This window comes from Manis pentadactyla, chromosome 4, assembly GCF_030020395.1.
Source record: "Manis pentadactyla isolate mManPen7 chromosome 4, mManPen7.hap1, whole genome shotgun sequence".
In the NCBI taxonomy this organism is placed as follows: Eukaryota; Metazoa; Chordata; class Mammalia; order Pholidota; family Manidae; genus Manis; species Manis pentadactyla.
Window position 1 is genome coordinate 184,767,039 of NC_080022.1, and position 22,467 is coordinate 184,789,505.

At 40.6% G+C, this 22,467-nt stretch overlaps 3 protein-coding genes across 6 annotated transcripts in view; 1 reads left to right on the plus strand and 2 right to left on the minus strand.

Annotated features, from left to right (window-relative positions):
- Positions 1 to 1,575: 1,575 nt before the first annotated feature.
- On the minus strand, positions 1,576 to 3,929 carry LOC118919902 (histone H3.3A). Its single transcript, XM_036900333.2, has 4 exons — positions 3,775 to 3,929; positions 3,209 to 3,346; positions 2,958 to 3,111; positions 1,576 to 2,868 (listed from the first exon to the last, which is right to left on the minus strand). Exons 2-4 carry the CDS (start codon positions 3,334 to 3,336, stop codon positions 2,740 to 2,742), a joined length of 411 nt encoding a protein of 136 aa, XP_036756228.1. The 5' UTR covers positions 3,337 to 3,346; positions 3,775 to 3,929; the 3' UTR covers positions 1,576 to 2,739.
- A 3,537-nt stretch (positions 3,930 to 7,466) lies between these two features.
- Positions 7,467 to 22,467, plus strand: part of UNK (unk zinc finger) — a 32,107-nt gene continuing 17,106 nt past the window's right edge. For 3 of the 4 annotated variants that reach the window (XM_036900253.2, XM_036900255.2, XM_036900254.2), the window contains exons 1-4: positions 7,514 to 7,653; positions 11,240 to 11,494; positions 11,796 to 11,960; positions 12,086 to 12,186. In XM_036900253.2, coding sequence (XP_036756148.1) covers positions 11,952 to 11,960; positions 12,086 to 12,186 — 110 coding nt within the window. In that variant the 5' untranslated portion in view covers positions 7,514 to 7,653; positions 11,240 to 11,494; positions 11,796 to 11,951. Of the gene's footprint in view, positions 7,654 to 11,239; positions 11,495 to 11,795; positions 11,961 to 12,085; positions 12,187 to 22,467 lie in introns of all 4 variants that reach the window. The other variant, XM_036900256.2, reaches the window with a different exon arrangement.
- The window catches only part of UNC13D (unc-13 homolog D), a 35,035-nt gene continuing 31,943 nt past the window's right edge, over positions 19,376 to 22,467 (minus strand). The window contains exon 32 of the mRNA XM_057501713.1: positions 19,376 to 21,571. Within this exon, the coding sequence (XP_057357696.1) occupies positions 21,513 to 21,571 (59 nt within the window). The 3' untranslated portion in view covers positions 19,376 to 21,512. The remainder of the gene's footprint in view (positions 21,572 to 22,467) is intronic.

Sequence of the window (22,467 nt, forward strand, 5' to 3'; positions counted from 1 at the left end):
GGGGATGTCTGGCAAGGGGTATGGCGAAGACCTTGCCCAAAAGACTGATGGGCACCCAATCTTTTGTGTAAGGACAGACATCAGTAAACAAGCTGGGTTTCAAGTGCTTGCCTCCCTGGTTTTCTTCTATATATCATTTTAAACTCGTCTCTTACACTAAATCATCTGGTACACACACCAATTCTGGGATGAAACAAGGGTATTTTACACACCCAGAAACATGGGCTCACAGTCAACAATTGCATCGTGTTCAAGTGCACGGTAGGGTGAAGAAGTGAGAAGAGGAAACAGGGAAAACAAGTGTGGAGGGCAGGCAATTGGAGCTACTCTCTCCCAGGCGGGCCTGGCTTCTGGCCAGCAGCTTCACCAACACATGGCGGCCCTCCTGCTGCTGCTCTAAAGGCATATGCTCGGGTGTCCAGGGCAAGGGCAGTTTGGTTTTGAACCCTCAACTTACCTGCCCTAATTGGGAGTTGACAGAACAGGTATGAATTGGCACTAACGAGCAAATTGTGAGTTCAGAATACGGGTCTGCCCATCTCTTCACTGAATACACTCCCCCAAATTAAGCTGAGTCAGGCCAGGCTTTCATTTCCCAACAGGTTATTTTGTGAAAACATGTTATCATTCAAATGAAAACCATTAACAAGATGATAATTCTCTTTATGAAAACTTTTATTTTTGTCTCATCCATCAAGGGCACAGGATGCCTTCATCAGCTCCAACTTTTGCTTTTCTCCTTACCAACTATTCTGTCACCTTAACTAGGATGTGGGAAGCTTCCTAGAACCAGAAAATATTGCCTTCTGGGTTACATATGCACAAGCCAAGTGTGGAAACACAAGTTGCACTATTTAAGCAGCAGACTCCAAGCTGCCCAATAAAATCCAAGAACCTTCTGCATCAGGATGCAGACATTGGACTACACCTTTGACACATCATTAAGGCCCAATTACCAGAACTCCGAAGTCTATTCTAGCTTGCTTCTCACAAGCTCTCAATCTGAAACTACTGCAAAATTTAAAAAATCTTATCAGAACCTAAGTGTTTTCCTACAGCTACTAGCTTCAAATATATAGAATGCTTTTGTCAATTAACTGGCGGTTCTTCTGTCCACGTCTTGCTGACATTACTATGCTTTATTGCTGGCCATTACTGGTCAAACCTAGTTTCATTCATACTGAAAGGGCAGCTTAGGCCAAAGTGAGTTCTGTACCTGTGTAGGCTTGTTAAATAACTGTCTACATGATACATATCTGTAAATATGTTTCATGAACAGATCCCCAATTTGAGCTCTAGAATTTTAAAGAAATTCATTTTCCTTGATCTATGTTGCACCTTGAATGAAAGTATTTCCTAACATTAGCGGGGGGGAGGAGCACATTACCAGTCTTAGGCCCACACTGTGAATATGGCAATCACACTTTTAGAGGACTGCTTAAGTGCTTTCTATAAACAATCGCTTTGTCTAATAAGCAAAACCTGAACTTAGCTAAACTCAAACTTTAAGATACAAACAACCTAGATATAATGGGCATATTCAAGCTTTGCACAATTTAGGTTTTTGACACTTAGTTGGATAAACAAGTTTATTTGTTAAATTTAGTCAACATACATAACTGACCTAAAAACTTCAATAGTGAAGGATCAATTTTAAAACAACCTGGAAGGCCATCTGTTTAAGTGATTTTCCCAGGATAGTATACCAGGTGTAACCTAACCAAACACCATCAAACTGGCATAAGTTCAATAGGCTGGAGCTGTATGCCCCTCCCCCACAGCAAATTTACTCAAAGGGTTATAATACAAACTCCACAAGGAAAACAAATTCAGTAGTTTCCTCTTAGTAGAGAAAAACTCAACCTAGTTATGAGATCAACCACAACACAAAGAAAAGCTGCACTAACTAGTTAAGATTAGTAACAGATGATGCTGGTGTGAATAACTTGTATTATAATCTAGAGCCCTTATAAATAAAATCCCCCGTTAGTGTTTGCATTAGCTAGAGGGTTAGTTAACATGTGGTAGAATGAGGACTTACGCAAGGTGTAATTCGCAAAGCATTTTACTATTATGGAAACAAGTGCCGTCTAGTTAGAAAACCAACTGGACTAAATTACACACGCCTTAATGACAAGACTCCCCACCACATGTGAATGTAAAACATTTAATTTAAAAATGTTGACACTACAATATATAAAATAGCTATTATAAATGCACATAGTGTATTCTATAGCTGCCAGGTTTACTTTTTTTTTTTTTTACTTTTTTTTTTTTAGGAAACTGTAAGTTACACTGTGGTTAAGACTTGTATTTTCACCCTTGAAAAAGCCCACATTCTATCACAGTGATGTATGGTCAGACTTAACAGCCCCAATTGTTAAACACTTGGATCAAGTCATAACCAGTTTTATTGCAAAAGGACCCTGTACACATTTATCAATTCTAGTACCTTAATAGCTACCCAACAAGTCATTAACATACAGAAACATGCATCATGAGAAGCAAGAAATATCACCCATCCCTTCTGCATATTAGCAACTTGTCACTCCTGAGCAACAGTGCTCACATCACTGAGGTCTGTGAACAGTCACTTTTCGCATTCATCCTGAGTGAAAGATGGAATGACTTAAGTACAAATGCAACATATTATAAACAATTTCTTACAAAAAAAAGTCACAAATTAAACCAAAGTATTTTACAGAATTTACTACAAAACACCATAAAAACTGCCTTCACTTAAGCTCTCTCCCCCCGTATCCGGCGAGCCAACTGGATGTCTTTGGGCATGATGGTGACTCTCTTAGCGTGGATGGCACACAGATTAGTATCTTCAAATAAACCCACGAGGTACGCTTCACTAGCCTCCTGTTGAGGACAAGAGCCACACTATTAAACTCTGTGAGGAGAGAAACCGCTCACAAGCCCGCCTCCCGTGACAGCCTCTGCCGTCTTACCTGAAGCGCACCAATGGCGGCACTTTGGAACCTCAAGTCAGTTTTGAAATCCTGGGCGATCTCCCTCACCAACCTCTGGAAAGGCAGCTTCCGGATCAGAAGCTCGGTTGATTTCTGGTAACGACGGATCTCTCTAAGTGCAACGGTCCCCGGCCTAAAGCAAGCAGGGGAGTGTAAACCGACACCAGTTAGCTGACAGCTCCGCCAGGCCGCGCGCCGCCAAGTCATTGTTGTCCTTCTGCCCGGCCTACCTGTAGCGATGAGGCTTTTTCACCCCGCCGGTAGAGGGGGCGCTTTTCCTGGCAGCTTTAGTGGCCAGCTGTTTACGGGGTGCTTTCCCACCCGTGGATTTACGAGCAGTCTGCTTGGTTCGAGCCATTTTCTTTCACCTAAAGTAAACACCCGTGACTCCGGGGCCGCGACGCTCGCCCCCGGAGGCGGGACAGCCTGATGCCCCTAGCCTCCCGCCTCCTCTCGACGGCAGATGGCCCAGGGCCGCTGCCCGCCCCCCCTCCCCTAATGACTCAGGCTACGAATAGTAGCAGCAGCCTCCCCCGGGAAGGGGGGGCTCAGGGAGGAGTCACTTCCCCTCCTCGTCGGGCGGAGGCCGTTGACCGGAACCCAAGCATCGGGACTTCTGAATCACCACCGAAAAGAGGCAGAAACCCGGCTCCGCAAGGAAGCCCTAGGAGCAAAATCTCCCGACTTCTCGCCCAACGCCAGCCCACACCAGCAGGCACTCGGCTTCCAACGACCCCGACCCGCAGCATCAACGGCTGCCAGGGCTTCAAGTTACGGGTAAACCCGTAACGCTTACCCAATGCCGAAGTCGAAGGCCGCTTCTTTGACCGCCTCGCCGCTTCCGCTGTCCAGTGAAGAGCCGCAGTGGCCGAGCAAAAGATACAAGACCCACAACTGAGGACCAAACCGCTCTGTGCTCCAAACCCCCCCGATACCTCCGCTTTTATACTGACGCTTCACGCTGCGTCTGTGCGTCATAGGGCCCTAATTTGCATACACCAACGACTTTTCCTATTGGCGGGCACTTTAGCAGACGCTCTGACATCCCCCGACACAAAGGCTGTGCTTTGGCCCCGCTCCCTGATTGGTGAATACATAGGCTGCTGATTGGCTGTTAAAGTGGCCTAATGATTGGATGAATGCAAAGAGGAATGGACGAATCAGAGTTTAGCACTAAGCGGATATTCTGATTGGATAAAATGGAGCTATGTTTGGATCCTTCCTTTGGTTCCAAAGCTCTACAATAGAAAGTCAATGCAAATGAACTATATTGGTCTCTATCAGGACTTATTTACATCAAGCTTATACAATGCAGGAGAGGTTACTTTAACGAAATTTTTGTAAATATTTCCCAATGTAAAAGGAAATGTGTTCTCTGTGGTTATTCTCATTAATATTTTGATAAGTGACATAGGGCAAATGAGATTTCGAATTCAGTAAATCATGTTATATTACCAAGTATTTCAAATATCACACATACACATTGTCACCAGAAGGTAGTGTTTTCGTTTGGTGGGGTGGGGTGGGGTGGGGAGGGGTAAATAAGAGATTCAAAGAAAAAAATGTAATAAATGATTTTATAAGTACAGTTTTGTATGCTCTTAGGCCTTTACAAAACACTTGTGATTTCAATATGCTTAAACAAGAAGTAACCCACTACACAACATATTTTTGAATTATGTATTTCAACTGAGCGAAATGACTACAGCCAAAATGGGAATACTCCTAAGACAGTACCTGCATGTCCATAAAGGTTAAAGGAAAGACAAGTAAATTAAATGTGTGTCCTTTGGTTTAATGGTATGTCCTGGTAGGTATTCTAAGAAACATGACAAATATATAAAAATGGCAACCCTCACCTTTGCCTAAGTAAATGTCTTGGATGGATTGTAATATTCAGTTCTCCAGATGAGTGAGGTGTATAAACTACCAAAGCATGCTTAAGGTTGAGGCCAGTCAAACAAAGCTCGGAAAATTGAAATAGAGCAGTGGGCATTCTACTCCAAAGCTCTTATTCTGAGTTCACTTAAAATCTTAAATTATCAAAATAAAATGTAGCATAGTCAAGTAAGCATAAATTTCAATTCAGAATTTAAAAATTTACTTGTGACACCATAGGTCCCTTTGGTCAATATCAATAGTAAGGAAAAAAATGTACAACTTGAAAAATATCTTTGGCTCAATCTCTGGTACCAAATTCCTCTCATTATTTTAGTCCTCACAATCTTAATATGCTCAATGATGTATTTAATTATCATAGCTCTAAATTTTTGTGTGATAATTTAGTTAGCCTTACTTTCCCCCTTCTCGAAGTTTAGGGTAGGGGAGAAATTAAGCTTTCTATTTTATTCATACCATGCTGAGAAATCAATATACAGGGTCTTGCCCTGTTCTCAGAACCTGTGTAAAGTTAAGGAACAGGGCACTGGTTAGATCCCTCATAAGAAGCTGTCAAAGTTCTGGGGTGTAATCAGAAAAATACTGTCTTTTTTTTTTTATTATTGTTCAAATGGCCTGAAGAAGCGGGCTTCTAAGTAAACATCCCCTTTGTGTTCCAAAATTTTTCTGAGTTCCAGAATCGTGTCTGTCCCATATCTCCAAGAGGAGAGACAAGTATTTTTTTTACCCAGTTTTTCTTATTATTAGAGAGGAACTAAAACTGCTCCAGGAGAAACTGGGTATGGATTTACAGTCATCCATTTAAAGGACGATTAGTGGAAATAGTCTGTCCCTCTTACTTGACAGTCGCACAGGTATGTTTTTCTTTTTAAGTTGGTATAGGGGAGGAAAAGCAACACAGGAAATAGGAAAGAACTGAAAATGTTTAGACAAAACAATGCAGAAGGTTATGCACTTAGGGTACTGTCCTACTTCCTGTTCTGTCACCGACTTGCTGAGTAACTCTGTGCAAGTTACTTAACTTCTCTGAGTTTCAGTTTCCTCTTTTGTAAATTAAGTAGTTTGGATGATATCATCTCCCAATTCAACCAGTACACACTTATTCTCAGACTTATGGTATACCCTTATTTAAAATCTAGCGCTATGAATTAAATTTCCTCATTCAAATCACACTCGTGTATTTCGGGAAAAACATATAAACCAATTACTTGATTTAATAATAGATTTAAAGCAATACACTACAACTTTTATTTGTTCTTTTGGAATTTTTCATCTTCAAACGCCCCTAGTGGTTATACAACTGATTTGTACTGTTTAAAAAAAATACCAGTTTCTCAACTTTGTAGGCTTAAGATTTGGCTTCTGATGTGAATTTATTCGGAACTAAAAAATAAGTATGTGTCATTCTTAAATATTAACAATTTTCCATTCACCCCACCCTTCCTCATTCGTAAAATTATTCGAAATGTTTCTTTAACGAGGCAATCATTAACATAATCCTATCTAATAAAATATAAATCAGTCTTAAAAACGATTGAAATAAATATGGAAAACAAAGTTAAATAACAAGTATTAAGATATTTGTTTAGAACTATAAAGTCCACAGAATCAAATGCCTAGGTCTGAGGGACCTGGCTTATTTTTATAAAAGCCACATAGTTATGAACTTCGCCCAGCTGGCGGGAAGCAAGAAGGGGAGAGAGAGATGCTTTCCCAGATAGAAAGGCTGTTCTAGACAAGGGAACTCGAGTGTATTATAAACCGCACCCCTTGCTCAAACCCTGGCCCTTTCTCCAGACAATACGTGTTGCTTTGCAACATCCCTGCAACTAACTTGTCAGTGTACCTGAGACTATTCTGGACGGAGATTAAATTCGTCCTTGGCCTCTAATGTACTGGAAACAAGTTGGTCAAGCCGGGTGTCGAGTTGAGAAGGGAACGAAGTCGTGGAATTTCAAGTTTCAGGGTTGGTAAAGGTTTATGGCACCTCGGCAAAGACGTGGGTAGAGTATCGTGTCGTGTAGCTTTACATTAGCAAGACTTTCTTAAGTTTCCAGCAGGCAGACTCTCCTTCATGCCTCTCAGGTTCGTCCCGCTGTAGGAATGAGGATGTTGGCAGGCTCCAGGTGCCTGCAGCACAAAGGCCTAGAGTTAAGAACGGATGGTACAGATTCATAAGCACTGCTCGGGGCTGGCATCAGAACCGAACCCAAGCTGTACTAAATCTGGAGGTGAGCTAATCATTATCCTGTTGGCAGTAAAATTACACTTGGAACTGATTCACTGAAGTCATTAGGGCCTCCCTAGCTCTGGGTCTCTTTTATTTCAGGGGCGCCAGTTCCAAGGAAAGGACCCCCTACTAAACTGGAAATGCAGTGGTAAAAAGGAGAAACGTCTCCGGACTGCATTTCCCAGAAGCCGTGGCAGGCCGGCAGCATCCGGGACACCATCTGCAAGGATCCCTGGGTATTGTGGTCCATTCCTTTGGCAGCAACCCTCTACTAACGGTAAAATTCCAGCCGAATCGAGGACCACAACTCCCAGCAACCCTTGCTGCCGTGCGGGGGGTCTACACGGTCTCGTGGCGCGGCGCAGGCGCACTGGGTCCTCGGCGCGGACCGCGCAGACTGAATAATAAAAGGGGAGCGGCGAAGAGGCAGGAAGACAGGACCATGTCGAAGGGCCCCGGGCCCGGCGGCTCCGCAGCTTCCTCGGCGCCCCCGGCCGCTACAGCTCAGGTGCTGCAGGCACAGCCCGAGAAACCGCAGCACTACACGTACGTAGAGCACCCCCCCCGCCGCGCGCGCACGCCTGACGTCAGCGGCCAGCGTGAGTCACGCGCGCAGGGAGAGCGCGAGGCGGCCTCTCCCTCCCCCCTTCCTCCTCCGGCCCGGCCCAGACCGGTTCCAACCTGCTAGGGCTGGTCCCAACTGCCTCCAACTGCCACCAACCTCTGGTCGGGCCCGTGGGGCGGGAAACTTGGTCCCCGCCGCTGAGTGGGGAAGGCGGGAGTTTGGGGTGCGGAGTGCACACATCTTAGGCTAGGCCTTCGAGGCCTAACTGCTCCTCAGACCAGAAAACCACAGTGCCCGGCACTTGGCAGGGCGATAGAAAGTCCGAACCAGCCAGGATGAGTTCTTCGGGGTGCAGCTGTAGGGCCGCCTGTGAATGACGGCCAGCGTGAATACGTGTCAGGCGACTCCTGTGCTGTGCCCAGGAGGCCTTTTGTGTTCCTAAAGCTCGTATGTTGCCCATAGAGGCCATTCTTGTTTGAATACACTTAACAGTTGACCCATCTTGAGTCAGAGACCCGAGGGTATGGGGTCCGAGTACGTGCTCAGGCCCAACCGAAGTGTGGCATCAGAGGGAGGCCAAATTGCTGACACAAGAGCACAGTAAGGTGGAAAACCCCTTCCTGGGAACCTGCTTGTATCTAAGTGTAGGTCCCTACCTTCTATTTCCTTTTAAGGCACGTTAAGCAACTACCTAGTGCTAAGTGCTTTGGGAGAAAGATGAAGAGAGGCAGGGCCTTACTGTTAAGCAAAATGTTGGTTTTCATTTTCCCTGATGCTTTCAGTGCTTCTTATCCCTTGTGCTCCCAAGTGATGTGCAGGCTTAGCAGGATCACTTGGAACCTGGGGGTTGAAGAACCCTTAAGAACCACACAGTGAAGCCACCTGGTGAACTAAGAGTGGAAAGCATCTGTTAGTGTAGAAAGAACTAAAAGTATACAGGAGCTCGTTTGTCACAGAAGTAAGCCCCGTTGGGAAATTGTTCTGGGATTGGGGAACGTCAGTTTTAGGAAGTATTGGTTTTCTTTTAAGATTCTCTGCTATTCATTGAAATCATTTGAAGCTTTTTCTTGACTACAGTCTGAGTCAGGTTAACTATAACTTTTCTAATGTGGCCATTGCTTTACTGGTCCTTTCCAACTGGAGTTTTTTTTGCAATCCTTCCACTGGTTTTGGTGAGATGGTCTTATCTCAGTTGAATGCTGTGGTCAAGCAACAGTCTTGTTTTGCAAATCTTCAGACTTAACATTAATTGGAACTTCTCTATGATCCCTGGTTGCTCCGATCACATTTTAGCAGCCTTTGGTTCTATGTTGTGTTGTCCTTGAGTATACTAGGGAATCTATATTAGATTTCCTGATCATTTTGAATTGACAGATAAAACAAAGCAGCTGTATAAATGTTAATATCTGAGTCTTGTCCTCTTGATGGTCAGTTTAAAATCTTGTCTTTTCATTTCTTGTGGGGTAAGTGTAATCAGTCTTGGCTCTTCAGGTGGCTTAGTGTATCAACAGTAGTAGGTAAACTGCCCACGCCTGATTGGTTTATTGGAGGTTGTAGGTGTTCCCATCTCTTAATTTTCTGTTATCTGTTCATCTGTGTATGTGAGTGTGTGTGTCTGTTGTTTGTTTTTATTTCTTAAAATGGGAGCTCAAGGTCAGTTGTCTTCTGTGGTAGATTTATGGGCATTCAAAAGCTGTGATGGTTTGGAAAACTGAATTCCCTTTTCATCCTGGGTCTGAGGAGCAGGAAGCTTGAGGACTCAGATAATAGCATGATACACTTTTTTGCCTCTTGATTTTTTTTTAGGTGAACCCATTTGTTGCCCTTGGGGATTAGGAGGCAGGAACATTTTTATTTTGGCTTCAATATTTGCTATAGACTTTGAGCTGCTCAGCATTTTTTCATTCTCCTTTGCAGCATGAATTTCCAGAATTTGTTCCAGTCTGAATATGGCCTTATCTGTTGCATTGACCCCATTGCTGAACACAGATACAGACCCATTGTTACTTTTTAATTTCAAAGATCATATATTTTTTTATCAAAGTTTTTTACCTTGTAAAATTTTTTCATACATCAGTTACTTTAATTTTGTGTAGTTTTTGTGCCTGATATTTTTTGAGGTTATGTGGCGTGCATTAATCTTTGCAGTGATCCAAAAGAAATTTGTGTAAAAGTTGAGTCTCACTCATCATAATGGCAGTCTTGGCAAACACAGCTGAATCCACCAAAAGCAAAAATTGCCTTCCTGTATGCCTGCCTTCTTGCCCTTTATTCTTGTCCCATAACTAAAGTCCTAGACTTTGAGCCCTACTTTTCCTAAACAAGAGGATTATTCATAACATAGCTTGAAGGATAATTATTTTGTTGGTCTTTTTTCCTAAACTCTTGAATAATCTTGCTTTAAGGGAAATGTTAAAATAATCCTTTCAGCAAATTGGTGTAGCAGTCACTTGTGCTAGACCTGAGGAATTCAGCCCTTTTAGGACACAGTTATATCAGGATTGCCTCTGTTGTACAGCTCCAAGTGTTTGATAAGCACCCAGTGAAATTAAAAGGTGCATGTAGTAGTACTCTTCCAATACAAGAGCCATGTGACCTCTTGCTAATTTAGTTTGTCTTTTTATTTGATAAAGGCTAAATTTAACCCAGGTTTATTCAGAACAAATCCAGTCTATAGAACTTGAAGAGTTTTATAAAAACAGATTTAAGAATGGGAAATTTAGAGGCAATTCCATCGAGAAATGTATCTACAAATTTAGCTAATCTTGGACTTTTTACTATATAACAGTTAATAAAAGGGTGGAGTTGAAAAGTGTAGAATAAAAAAAACATGCCTTCTAAAATATCCAAGTTTCTGACCTCATTATTTTGACCTGTAAGACGATGTAAGACTCAAAGACATTAAATCATTTTTGAATTCCTTCAGTTGTAGTTGATTCTAAGTCTCCTTAATGCCCTGTTTCAAAGGAAAATGAGATTCTAGTTTTGTGAAGTTTTCATGGAGTTTTCTGGCTACTGAGTGATTTCTTATATGTAGATAGGATAAATGCTGTATAACCTCATCTAGCCAGGTGCCATTTTAATTGACTGTTTCCTGGGCATCTTTAAACAGGATAATATAGTAGTACTTCCATAGATAACTATTTTGAGACAGTTTGTTAGTTTATACATTATATAAATGTTATGAACTTCATTTGATTGCATCTGATTGTGTTTTGGAAAATCCGGGAAATGAACATGTATTTAAATCATTGCAAATTGCGATAAAATTATAAACATATTACTAGAGTACAACTTGTTGCATAACAGAAGTAACTGGAAGCGTTGCCTAGCAACCTCAGCAAAAATGAGTTAAATTACCAATAAACATTTCTGGATCTTATTTACTTGTGTATCAAGTAGAACTAATTTCTTGCAGGACAGAAATTAAAGAGCTCAATCAAGCCCACAAAGTGCCCATGCTAAGGGTAGACTCAAGCTTAGCACCTAGTCGTTATTTGCTATAATCTACATTAATGATTAAAGTGAAGATTTGCTTAATGGTTAAGTTTTTTTGTTTTAATCCAGCTATGTTAGATACTAAAGAAGGCTTCCCCACAATCCATATGCATCTGCTTTGACTGGTGGTTTCTATCAACCTACAAAGACTGACTTATTGGTGAGGGCAGCTGGACAACTATGAGAGCAACTTAGAGAAATCCATCTTGGGCACACTCTGTAAAGGAGCTCCTTCTCTGGAAATAGCACCCCAGATAAGTGCACAAAAGCAAGACACCCTCGTGGACCTACTTCCTCCCGCTTTCAACACCCCGATGCCTGAAGGTGAGGTCTCCTTCCTGTGTGTCTTAGAAGCCGTGAGCTCACTTAGATAACAAGAGCCCTGCAGTAGCCTGAGCACCACATGTCTGCAAGGCTTTCCTGCCAGACCTGTGCCTAAAGGTTGTTTTTCTCATTAGGAGAGACTCTGGTCTAGGTCAGAAGAGTGGCGAAACGTTGCAGTTAAAGCTACATTACTATAAATAGTGGACTGATTTAGGGATTTGTTTCCCAGATGGGATGATATTTACTTAATGATTAAGTTTTTCGTTTTTTTTTTTTTGTTTGTTTGTTTGTTTTAATCCAGCTATGCTTGATACTAAAGGAGGTTTTCCCACATATGCATCCTCTGTATTTTGAAATTGCAACTATGGACAGTTATGGCTAATCCTAGTAGACTGTCTTCCCTTCTTTTAACATCTTGGATGAATTTGGGGCACACTAATGTGTTATGTGAAGATGGATGTTGAATGTAAGTTTCTCTGTCATTCTTAGCCAATATATGAAAATTACATTAGCTTAATTGCTAAAAATGCTAAGAATTTGGGTTCAATATCCTTCTGGACAATGTAGCTTTCTTGTTTTCTTACCATGTAGATACTCTACAGATTCACCCCAGCTGGCCATCTTAAAATATCTCCATGGGCAACAGAGATAACTGGAGAAAGTTTGAGTAAAATCAGTGCACATGATCATAGGTATGGGCTTCATTTTGGGAGTGATAGAAATGTTCTGGAATTAGATCGTGGTGATAGTTACACAATATAGTGAATATACTCAAAACCACTGAAACATACTCTTTAAAATGGTGAATTTTTATGTATAAATTACATCTAAATTTTTTTTTTAAAGGTTAAAGAAAATCAGTGCATATAAGTCCCTATTACTAGAGAGGCCTTAGGGCACATGGCCTATCAGGCCTCGGCTGCATCATTCAGTATGGGAAAGCCTGCAGTTTGTGGGAAGCTCCTTGGCATCCTTTTCCCAGGCCCTGTGTAGCCATTCTAGGTGAAATGTCCGCATGTTGTAAGTCTGTGGAGACACTTGTAAGATGCAGAAGTGAATACTTAGCAAGTTTGAGACTCCTAGTTGTTGGTAGTTGTACTTTAAATTGTGTCTGGACAGCTATTATAAGGAACAAACCTATTTTTCCTGATAACCTTTGTAAAATGAATTGTGTTTACTTTCTAGGGTGGGTGGGAGGTAGAAGAGGAAGTTGCTCTTCTGCTAAAATGTAATAGATTCCATTCTTTACCTATTCATGGTTGTTTTAATGTTCACATGGGCATTTCCTTAAGGACAGGCTGTGTGCTTTAGGCATTTAAAAATGATATCAGTGGCTTTAATATTTTAGTTCAAATAATCACAACAGACTTTTTATTATTTCTCTATAAAATCCCTCAACTTTCACCCCTTTTTTCTTTGCCAGTGTATAGAATTTGACAGCAGTATCAAGAGCTGATGAGGAGGAGAAGATGGAAAGGAGTCTAGCGACTTAAAAATCTCATAGCGTTCTCTGTGAGGTGACCTTTTTCCTATTGGTGGCTTAATTTATTTAGGAGATAAAGAAGATACTAAGGCCTATGACAGTATTATCATATCATACCTGAGCTTATTGGAATGTGTCCTTCCTTTCCTTGGTCTTCATATCACAGTTTGCTTTTGCTGTTCATAAGTTGACTGATTTGTTTCCCACTAGTATTTGAAACACCATATGGCCACCAGAAATCCTAAAAAATGAGGAAGGGGATGACCCATGTTTCCACCTTCCTATGAAATTTTGGCCACAAAATTAAAGAGAGGTAGTTGTGCTTAGGAAAGAAAAGGTTGATAAAAACCTTTGGCATGGTGTTTTATGACTCAAAAGTTTCAAGTAGTAGCTTTTAGTAATTTTGTAAGAGCATTACTGTATCTTTTTGATGTGTATTTTTCTGCTAAGAGGTGCTGATCCTTTGGTAGCCTGCCACTTCAGGACTTAATGCAAATCAAACCTATCTTAATATAAAGTAGAAACCTATACCTGTATTTTCTTATTAAAAAAAACAAATTTTACTATTGAACTAAGTACTTTTTAATGACTGCACAAAATGAATATTAAATATCCAGTAGAGCATGTTAAAGTTAACATTTCTGTTTTTATTTTTAGTAACTTATTTTATTGTATTGTAATTATAGCCTGTCAAACTCCTGCCCTGTTTTGAACAGCTTCTACAGAGTCACTTATGCTTATTTACTGCTACTCTTGTTTGTCTTTTAGCTCAATTAGAAAAAGCATAGTTAACAGTCAACCTGGTGTTTAAGAGTTCTGACTCCAGGGCCAGACTCTGGGTTGGGAAAACAGCTCTACTACCTGTGAGACCTTGGGCAAGTTACTTCTCTCTCTTTGTGTCAGTTTTCTGAGGATACCAGTGGTACTTGTCCCATGGGGTTATTGAGGATAAAGTGAATTAATATATGTAAAGTGCTTAAAACAATGTCTGGTACTTAGCACAGTGTGTGTAAGTACTGTTCTTGTCGACAATTCAACAAGGCCCAAGTTACTGCCTTGCATTACTGCCTCCTTCAGCAGCCTTAACCAAATATCTTTTTTTAGCTGCATTCACACTGAAGTAGATTCTTCAGTTCATAGGACAAATGTGGGTCAGTGTTGTCCTCAGAGCACATTCCTCTTTTCCATATCCATTCAAATTTTACTTAAGTTGTTACTCCTCTGTGCAGCCTCCATTAGACTGCCTTATCTTACAAACCTTTTTATCTTCTAATCAGATCCACTCTTACAGGGCCAAAGACTCTGTTGTACAGAAAATTGTGTACAATAACACATCAGTTTAAACACACATATTAAAATGTTCATCAGATTGGAGGTTATTCAGGCCAGTTGTGTACAGGAAAACTGAATCAAGTCAAGGTGTTAATCATTTCTTTAAGGAAGAATGAATCAAGGTTTTTAGTACTCATCATATATTCTCCAAAATCAGGGATGTGAATGACCCTTATATGAACTTCTCTTTCTTTAATTTTACCAGTTCCAGGATCCTTAGAATAAGGGGACAATTACAGAAAGAAGGACCCAGGGACACATATGACTAGTTCCACACCAACAGTATATGATTTATGGCTCTTGTTCTTAGGGCCAGGATGGCTCACAGGTATCAGACCTTTCTCAGTGCAGTGTGGGCTGAAACATTTGCCAGCCAGTGGCTCCCCCACCTGAAAGTGGTTTGCTTCTCTAAGTGCCTGTAGTACTTGTACTGTGGGATCCTGTGTGTGTATATCTGTATGTTAGGATAGTTTCATAGTATCTAGGAAGTTCTCCTGGCCCTAAGGTCTTAGGATATTTACTCTTTGGCTAAAAGCCAGTTACAGCATTAAAGCCCACCTTAAATGTTCAGATACACTCAGAAATTCACTAGATACTTGTTTTATTTTCCAGAATAATACTGAGTTTGCTTTTTCTGCCAGAGAGGTTATTCTAAACCAGGACCACTTTAGAAGATTGGAAGCCAAATCTCTATAGCTGTGTAGCTCATCAGAATTATCTAAATACTTACCAACCACCCATTTTAGCTTTATTTGGCCTTGTTTTTTAAAAGCCATTTTTTTGGCAGTTCCAACTGGTGTGGTTATTGTTATAAAGTTGTATGGTTTCTGGGTTGGTTATGTTTGGTATCAAAACAATGTGTCTATGTCCTTGTAAACATTAGATCTAGGACAGCTAGTAGTTTACCTAAAGTTCTTCAAAAATGAGGAAGGACTTTCAGCAAATTATGAGAAATATGTATTTATTTTTATATATATAGTGTGTGTGTGTGCATTTATATTTAGACAAGTAATTTAGGATCTAATGTGCTTTCTGCTCTTAAAGTATTCTCCTTGAAGTTAGAAAATATTTTATTCTCAAACTTAAAAAAATGAAGAATCTTTGATAAGCCATGAAGTATAAGCTCTATGACTGAATTTCTTTTTAAGAGTTTCATACGGGGAAGAAGAGTGGCCAGAAGAGTCACTACAAATATGGAAAACAGTAGATTACAGAGAAGTGTCGTTTGAGCCTTTGGGTACTGCAGTATGATCTCTGACAGTGACTGGGGGGTCCTTCGTTTTTTCCTTCGCTAGTGTCAGAATCCTATCACACTGTGGTTAGATTTCAATACAGAATATTTAAGAACATGACCATTTCTTGCATTTTAAGATGCTGTTTCCATGATAAAGCTTATACATTGCTTGAATAAGGTGAAATTCAGTTTTCATAAAATAGCCATAATGAAGATGAACACCGGCGGGTTGTTTAGGGATGCAGGCGCCCCGTCAGTGTTGCTGATCGCCGCCGCCCCTGTGGGGCTGGCCGGCCCAGGGCAGCAGGCTCCCGAGCGGTAGGTGCGTCCTCGGGGCCCTGCAGGGCCACGACTGCTGGGCTGCAGGGCGTCCAGGCCAAGTTTCTTCTGTCAGCTCCGGCTGTTGCCTCCTCTTTGTTGGACTCACATACTGTTTGCTGTTCACTGCTTTTGGGATGATCAGGTCTGGAGTAAATCCTGTATTACAGCACCATCCATCTCTTCCTGTTGCTTCTCCAGAGGCCGTCATTGTTTTGCCTATTAGCCTTTTTTTTTCACATATAACCTTTACATATGTGTCCAAATCAGATTTTACAAATCATAAACAGATGACAGTCTAATAATCATTTACTTTACAAAAAGATTTACCATAGTTCACTCTCCCCGATAAGCATTTTTTAAAAATCAAATGTGCATCACAGTGGTTCAGTAGTTCCCCCCTCCTTACTTCCCTCCTCCTTGGTAACCACTAGTCACTTCTCAGTGTCTGTGAGTCTAATGGTGTTTTGCTTTGTTTTTGCATTCCACAAATAAATGAAATCATAAGGTCACTGAGCATAATACCCTCTAGATCCATCCATGTTGTTTCAAATGGCAGGATTTCTCTTCTTTTTATGGCTGAATAATACTACATTGTGTATATGTACCTTAGCATCTTTATCCAGTCATCTATTGATGAACACTTAGGTTGCTTCCATTATCTTGGCTATTGCCACACTTCACTTTTAACTTAAAGGGACTTCTGGCTTATTAGCAACATACATCTTTGATTCAATTTTAGATCAGGTTAGATTCTCTGTCAAATTGTCATTACTATTGTGGATTTCTTTCTTAACAAGAAGTTTTTAATTCTGAAAGTAATTAATCACAGTTACAGTAAGGAAAAGCCAAGATAACCCTTGAAGTCAGTAATACTGGATGTGTTTTTCTTTCCAGTTTTTCTATCTGTATATAGTTTATCTAATTGTAGTCTACATATTTTTATTCTTTCTCTTTCACTTAATATATCTTTAGTTTGTCCCCAGCTTTTGCCAAATAGTCATCATAATACCCCTTGGTTGTTGGAGGGAACATAAAGGAATTTAATGCATCTCTAGTGATCTCCCATTCCCAGCAACAGTGACAGAGCAAGCCATCCCACTAGTTGCTTTTCTTGTCTGCATGTGAGGCAGAAAGTCTCAAATTAGTGTTTATGGTGAGAAACAGGGCTCTGCAGACATTGTGGGAAAGGTAGCTAGAGAGTCACTGGTCTCTTAATTGCCAGGAGAAGCATTTAAGGCATAAGTTAGAGTCACTTCCCTCTGTTTTTCCTGGGTTAGTACATCACTGCTGTGGACCAGGCTTATACCACGTAGGATGCTTTATACTTTTGCTTTTCCTTGGACAAACATGTCTTGAAGACCTACTATGCATAGCTCCATGTAGGGGTACAAAGGTGAATAGACATGATTGCATAAAAAGCAGTTGAAATTAACTGTGGTGCTGACTGTATTCACACAGAGCAGTGGAAACATGGAAGAGGGGATGATTTAACACCACTGGGCCGGGGCAGGGAACCCTCATGCAGAGAAAGAGCCAGAAGGGTGATCCAGATACAGGGAACAACATGATCAAAAGATGGAGACGTAAAGGGAAGGTGTGGTGTGTTGGGGAATACCAGCTCTTCACAGCAGAGGTCTGCAAACTATGGCTTGTATGCTGAATTCAGACTGCCATCTGCTTTTGTATGGCCCATGAGCTATGAATGGTTTTTATAGTTTTAATGGTAGAAAAAGAATCAGTATTTCATGCGTGAAAATTACATGAAATTGAAATTTCGGCATACATAAATGCAGCTTTATTGTAACCCATGATATACATACGATCTGTGGCTGCTTTTGCATCATAAGTGTAGAGTCTAGTAGTTGTAACAGAGCCTGTAGTGGCCCTCTCTGTGCTTTGCATTGTTGTTCAGTGTCCTACAAACCACAGTGATAGCATATCGGCATACCACAATGTTTTATTTATTCTTTATTACCAGTGCCAACCTATCATGTCAAAACAAGAGAGGAAGAGAGAAGTGGACTTGGAATGTCATGTTTTTAGGGCACAGTGGAGTGTGGATTATCTTGTCATCAAATTAGATGGCAAAACTGTCTTTAACAAAAAAGCTGTGCTGAAAGAATCCGTCAGCATTACTAGTCTAAGCAGTTTTCACAATATTCCCAACTCATAGGAAGCCAACAGTCAGAAAATTTAAAAATTATAAAGGGATTGTTTCATCCCAGCAGAATTTCTTCACAGAAATGAAAATGAGGCTGCAACTGAACTAAGTTTACGAGCGATGCGGCTGTTAGCTACACAAGGAAAGCCTTACTGATACTGGATTAATTAAATTGTGTTTGATTGCAGCAGCTGAAGAAAAGTGTCCGGAGAAAAAAAACTTGTGTAAGTGTCAACCTTTCGGCAACAACAATTTCTCCAAATGTTGAGGTCACAGGGAGCAATATCCATAGTTAGAAAAACAAGGCAGATGATTTCGTGTTGTTTTCCTTGGTTTTTGATGAGTCAACAGATGCTCCTGTTACTGTTTAGTTGTTGTTTATTCACGGAATTGGCCACGTTTGAAGCGACTGAAAATTAGCCTCTGAATAGTCTGCTTAAAACAACTCCGCCTGAGAATATTTTCAAAAAGTTCAAAAAATACTAATTCAGCACAACCTGAAGTATAATCTGCTAGTACCTGCTACAGCTGTTGATGGTAAGAATATTTGTGGAGTTGAAAAATATTTAATTAGACAAATCTACAAAGCTTGTGAAAATGTAAGATGTTTAAAGCCTGTGGTTATTTATTGTGTTACTCATCAGCAGGTTCTTTGCAGAAAATATTTGAATCTATCATTTGTTATTGAACCATTAGCATCAGTGATAAACTTCATTCCTTGTGGACTTTACCATCAGTTTCATGAATTTTTGTCAGAAACAGCTGAATATTCTGTTATGCCCTACTGTACAACAATTTGATGGCTTAGCAGTGATAAAATTTCCTTATAGTTTTTTAGATTCAGGGATGAGATTGAAATTTTTCTGAATGAGAAGAATCTTTCTCGGTCACTATTACCTAACACTAAGTGGCTTTGGAAATTAGTTTTGCTGCAGACTTGATAGTGTTTCTTAATGAATTTACTCCTAGAATTACAAAGCAAAACATCAGTGTTATTCAAACCTTTATATTGCAGTAAAGTCATTCCAGCAACTAATGTTGAAGGTCGTGTCAAGCTACCTTACATACTTCTTGTGCTGTCAAAGTTAAAACAAAGGCAAGCTCTCTATTCCTACACAAATTTACTGTGGATGCGATTTCCAAACACAAACTACACTTGTAGTAACGATTTTGCATCTTGATATGAATGCAAAGGAAATTTCCATATTTCAGGATCCATTTATCTGTTCAACTAAGGAGTTTACATGAAACCTTCAAGTGGAAGTAACTAAAAGGCAAATGTCAAGATTCTGATAGAATTCCCTGAATGTCTTCTGAGAGAGGGATGTGCTCACTGGAAGCCATGCTTGTGGAATGGTAACTACGCTTGGAAGTATCTCCGTGAAAAGACAACTTTCAGAGATGAAATATGTAGAGTCGTATTATTATGGAATCAGCATTAACAGATGAACATTTGTAATCAATTTTGATGAAAGGGACCCCTAACCTTGTAAATGTTATCTCTGTCCCCACCGCGGCCATATCCATTCTTAAGAGCATACCTGTACTACCAAAGATTGTAGCCAATTATTGTTACAATTTTAATTTCATCAATAAAAATATGTGGAAATTTGTTTTCTCTCATTATTGTAAGTACTACACAGTATCCTCAGTTTGGCCTCTTGGACTTAAAGGTTTGAAATATTATTTGGTCCTTTACAGAAAAGGTTTGCTGACCCTGCTCTAGAGTTTATGGGGGGAGGGGTTGGTCATTAGCAGCAGGCCTAGCGTCACAGTGAGACTGTGTTAAAACTATTCTTGAAGCAGTGGTGAACTAGGTGTGGATTAAAATACCAGCTCCTTTCACTCCATGGCCTCTGAACTGACAGTTTTTCTGACAGTCATCACTAATACTTTTTAGTTTATTCAGTTCAAATTCTCATTCTCCTCCCCAGAAGAGAGTAAAACACTTAGAAACTGATAAATCAATTATGTGAGACCACTTGGAATAAAACTTAAAGTTTTATCTGGAAATTGAGCTGGTGGCAGTTTAGCACTTGATTTAGTATCTCCTTAAGAGTGAAATAATTTACTGAATTTATTGTGAATTCCTTACGTGTTATCACTGTTGGTTTAGTGGGTAAGTGATTGAATTTAGATTTCAAGAAGCCTGGTTTTTGCTGTTTTTAGAGTTTGGAGAAACATTCAATAAATGTCCAACATTATTTGGAAAAATCCAATAAATTGAAGTATTATTTAATTTTTTAAAACAACGTGCTTTGTATTTGATTTTAAATGTTTTTATAGAAAAGTTTTTAAAAGCAGTTTAGCAACATGATCTATTATGATTCTACCTGTAAAAATACTGGGAAACTGTACCAAAAGGCTAACATTATTAGCTGTGAGATCAAGGGTCATTTTGTCCTTTTCTCCCTTTTCCAAATTTTTTGTAAATGGGCGTGTTAACTTTCATAATAATCTTTTAACATTTGTAAGTAAACCATTAACAGGATAATTAATGTGATGTCCTAAAAAGGAGTGAAAGATGGCTTTGATTGAGAGTCAGCCCCCAGCAGGACAGACATGAAGGTGCTGCTCAGTGGTCCAGGTGAAGCCCTGACCAGCCAGTGTCCCTCTAAGCTTTGTCCAGGCCTTCTGCTGCCCAAAGGTGTGGCTCTCTCTGACAGGGCTCTTATTTACTCAGGGTCTGCATAGTTTCTGACCCATCTTGGCCATAGTAGGTTGCTATTCGAAGCTAGTCTGTTTTCATTGGCTTTTATCCTTAAGTGCAGGTATTCCTGGGAGATGGGAGTGTGAAGAATTCAGTCCTTTGGCCCCATGCCTTCCCCAGATCGTGGAGGAGAGAAGTGGTTGGTGGCTCTTCACTCCTTGGTTAGACACCAGGACTTTTTGGGTTTCTTGAGAGCTGAGCTGGTTGAATTGAAGAGTGAGTCTCAGCTTTAGTTTTTTAGATTGTGTGATTTCAAGCCTTTAAATGGCAAGATGGAGTGGAGCTTTACAGAAGCAGTTGTGCATTTCCATTGAAAATTTGTGTTTCATTTCAATCTATGAAAATAGAGAAGAGTGATTTCCAAGCGGTTTTCTCCTTGCCTTCTGGGCAGTGCATTCTGGTTATACAAGGTTGGAGGGGAAGATGGGGAATGGGGAATTCTAACCAAACACTTTGGTTCCTGGGTAGTGGAATGTACAGTTCAATTAATGACTTAAGCAAAATGTTAGAAGTTTCTCTCATCTGATTATAATTGGTTGAAAGTGGGTTCTCTGCCCGCCTAAGATTCAGTCATTTGGCCCCGTCTCATGAGGGGCTTTTCAGTGCAACAGTCTGCCCTCTCTGCTGGGTTCAGCGTCTCCTGCTTTCTAGTGCTTTTCACATGGAGATGGGATTAGGCTTCCAGTCTCAATGCTTTGCCTGCTGGTGGCATCATGAAACTGTTGGTATTGTTTTGTGGACTTTGCCTTTTCTGTGATTTTTTTTTATTTCTTGTATTCATTCAGCAAACTTTGTCATTGTACTGGGTTCTTGCTTGCCATCAAGGACTTTATAATCTAGTAGAGAAAAATGTATATATTAATATGCAATGTAGGATAAGGGCTATAAGAAATATCAAAAGAAAATGCTGTAAAAACTTACAGATGTTAACTCTCAGCTGAGAACAAGGGCAGGAAGGGAGGATAGGTGGAGGCCAAGGAAGGCTTTGTGGAGATGGTTGCCCCAGAAGACTCATCACCGTTGAATTCAGTCTTCAGAGATTTCTGCAGGTAAGGAAGGGCACGTGAGCAAAGGCAGGGAAGTTAAGGCTCTGTTAACAAGATACCAAGGACTCCAGTTCTACCAGCTGGGATGGAGCAGAATCAAGGGGAACAAGGCAGGAAAAGCACATTGGGGCCAGATGTACAGGGGCTGGAATGCCAGGCTGAATAGTTGGTGCTTACTGGTAGCTACTGAAGGCTTTTTTAAAAAGGAGAATTAAATTTGGGCTGTAGGAAGACTAATGAGCACTGTGCAGCATAAATTGGACAGGGGAGAGGCTGGAAGGAAGGATTCCAGTTTGTTAAAAGGTACCAAGTGGCAGCAGGGTCACAGAACCCAAGAATATACTAACAGTTACCAAGGGGAAAGGGACTGGGGAGGGTGGGTGGGAAGGGAGGGATAAGGGGGAAAATGGGGCATTATGATTAGCACACATAATGTGTGTGGGGGTACGGGAAAGGCAGTATTCAGAGAAGACAAGTAATGATTCTATAGCATCTTACTACGCTGATGGACAGTGACTGTAATGGGGTATGTAGGGGGGGACTTGGTGATGGGGGGTGTCCAGTAATCATAATGTTCAAGTAATTGTACATTAATGATATAAAAAAAAAAAGGTACCAAGTCCCTGAGCCACAGCAGCAGACATGGAAATGAAGAGGCTTAAATGAGTAATTTGTTGCCTCTATGT